The 2,745-nt window shown below is 42.6% G+C and overlaps 1 protein-coding gene across 1 annotated transcript; it reads right to left on the bottom strand.

Moving 5' to 3' along the window:
• Nucleotides 1-536: 536 nt before the first annotated feature.
• LOC149142582 (uncharacterized) lies at nucleotides 537-1,304 on the bottom strand. Its single transcript, XM_089451517.1, has one exon. It carries the CDS (start codon nucleotides 1,302-1,304, stop codon nucleotides 537-539), a length of 768 nt encoding a protein of 255 aa, XP_089307643.1.
• Nucleotides 1,305-2,745: the final 1,441 nt, after the last annotated feature.

Here is a 2,745-nt window from a genome sequence, read left to right as displayed (position 1 = left end):
GATCTTCATTATTTATGTTTCTGGTGGGCTCCCTTGGAGCCTTGAGGCTGGCTTTTCGGCATCCTAGGCTTTGAGGCTAGAAATTTTTCCAGAGTTGGCTGGCTGCCTTGTAGTTTTTCCTTGTACGTCTCCTCCTCTCTTTTTTCTCTGTCCGTTTTGTGGCCTCTCATGGATCTTCTTACCGAGGCTTGGGATTCTCCTATTTCTCCTTCCTCCTCTGAGTCATCTGTGATCTGCTCTTCTTCATTGTCTTCATCATTCTTGCCTTTGGAATTTTCAGCGTTTGTGTCTTTGATTGAGGCTGAAGGTGTGCCTTTGCTTGAGGAGTCTGGGTTTTGTTTTTCAGTCTCCTCTGTGGGTTCTATCTCCTTTTGAGTCTCTGTCTCCTGAGTTTTCTCTTGTTGCGAGCTGAGCAGATCAAACCTGTTTTCTGAAGATGGAGAAATATGTTGAACAGGTGGTTGTCCTTTTCCGCTAGGTCCTCCTGTCTTCTTAGATTTGTGGCGCTTGGTTTGGTTCCATCCGTCCTCCTTTCCCTATGTGGCCTCGATGTTGGATGGGCAGCCTCTGGAAAAATGACCATACACGTGACATTTCCGACATTTGAGGGGCAGCTGCTCATAGTCCAGCTTCTGCAGATGCGTCCAGCTTCCGACATTTATCGTAATGGCCTCAGGAAGCCCTACCTCCAAATCTACTTCTACGCAGATCCAGGTGCAGTCGTATTGGTCCTTATTTTTCGCTTGATCGATAAATTTCCCCAAGGCATTTCCAATGTGGCGCAGAGAGTCCCAATTCCAACAATGGACCGGGAGGTTCGGGAGTCTAACCCACACCGGAACTACGTTAGGCATATGGACTGCTGGATCAAAATTCGGGGTCCATTTGTTGAGGTATAGGCCCCGAGGACCCATGAAGTAGGGGCCGTTTTGGAAGATCAGGTCTTTGTCTTCCTTTGCAGTGAACTCGAAGAGGAAGTACCCTCTCCCCAAAAAATAAGAAGTAACGTTTTCTCTGATCAGCAGCACCCAATTTCTGGAGACCCAGCTCTCCGTGGATTTTTGGGACAGCCAAAGCCCCGTAAACTGGCCGATGAGGGCTCGTTTGGACAGTGACAGAGCAACTTGCATTGGGGTTTCAGGCGGAAGGGAGATCGCTGGGATATAATCCAGCTTTTTGACAAATTTCGAAGGTTCAGGGGTTTTCTTCTTAGGGAGCCCTGCCAGAAGCCGCTTGAAGGCCTCCGAAGGCGAAAGAGGCGGTGGAGCAGATGGGGAACCCTGGGGGGAGCCCAGAGTCTCCATGATCTCGAATCTTAGAGAGAAGCCAGACAGATTCCAGCACAGATCTCCATAAAGCAGTCCACCCTCAGGATCAGTCGGATCCGCCCTCAGGGAGCAGAGTCTGAGCGTGCACACAGGGGGATGTGGCCTCCAGGTCTACAATGAAAGCTTCCGATCCAGCTCAATCCACTGAGATCGATTCAGAGCACGCAGGGAATGGCGGCCTGCGAGGGCCGAGGCAACTCGCTCCAATTCGGCTCAATCCGCTGAAAAAAAAAAAAAAAAAACCTATCTTCTCACATAACCTAGTACTCTTCAATGCATACAATGAATGTTTGTGGACACTTGGAGGACGATTAATCAAAACAAAATCCCCATCATGAAGTCCACGGTTGATCACTTCACCAATTTCAACTTTCTTCATTTCTTTTTCCAAATGCATTTGAACAATAATTACCTCCTTTGTCAACATAGTCTACAATTTTTTGCAATTTTTCCCTATTGTAAACATTTACACACTCTACAAATGTTACTCTCTTGGCTATCTCTACAGGCATACCAATTTCATTTATCCTTCTATATGCATCTCCAGTGACAACAAATCGAGATGATAAATTACAATTGTTACTAATAAAAAAACTACGCAGTTTGTCAATTTTTTTACTTTTTGCATTTCCAGGAAAGTTGTTTGTTGGAAATTTGCTTCCAGGTATCTGATAAAGATATCGTATAATGTCAAAATAAAAAATATTGTAAAAAATATTAAGATTGATATGCATCCTAAAGACTCTTTCAAGTTTCTACTACAAAGTTGTCTACTCTGTGTACCTTTCTCCCTGCCCTTACACACATAATATGTGAACAAGAATTGTAGATCCTTTGATTCAACCTCATGTGACATGGATTTAGTCACGCCGTATCTTGAATATTTGATCTCTTCAACAACACTAAAAATTTTATTCAGTGTGTGTGCAACACGGTCCTAGGACAACGAGACTAATATTGACAATCTAAATTTAATATTACCATATAGATCCAAATTCCAATAAAACAATTGTTTATACTGCAATTACAAAAAGAAACTAATAATAAAAATCATGTTACTTATGGATGTCGTTAATGGTTTTCCCCACATATAAGGAATTTGTAAACAGTTAGGAGTTCAAGGTAGAAGTTAAAACAAAAAATTTCTCTTGCTTGAGGGTTAATTTCAACTAACCTCTAAGAAATTTGTCATCTTTGGAAAAATATTCAATATCATTGAAATCGATCTGGGTTTTCTGAGTACGATCCCTTGACCTAAAGTTTGATAGTGGGATTTAGCAGTGAGGATCATATTATCATTAGCAGGGGTTGTCACCTTAGTATCTTGAGTATTGGAATTGACTCTTCATTGGAGCACTATAGATATTCATGTCTTAATCTGGGAAAACTTGAGTTCCTGGGCTCGATCCATGCCATT

This window comes from Pinus tabuliformis, chromosome X, assembly GCF_031772625.1.
Source record: "Pinus tabuliformis cultivar Carrire ecotype Pingquan chromosome X, CPIR1, whole genome shotgun sequence".
Taxonomy (NCBI): domain Eukaryota; kingdom Viridiplantae; phylum Streptophyta; class Pinopsida; order Pinales; family Pinaceae; genus Pinus; species Pinus tabuliformis.
The sequence above is the reverse complement of the archived record's forward strand: the minus strand, read 5'-3'. Positions and strand labels throughout refer to the sequence as shown.

What these genes read in the sequence shown, in the direction of transcription:
- LOC149142582 (XM_089451517.1), bottom strand. Translation starts at nt 1,304, where the DNA reads ATGGAGACTCTGGGCTCCCCCCAGGGTTCCCCATCTGCTCCACCGCCT.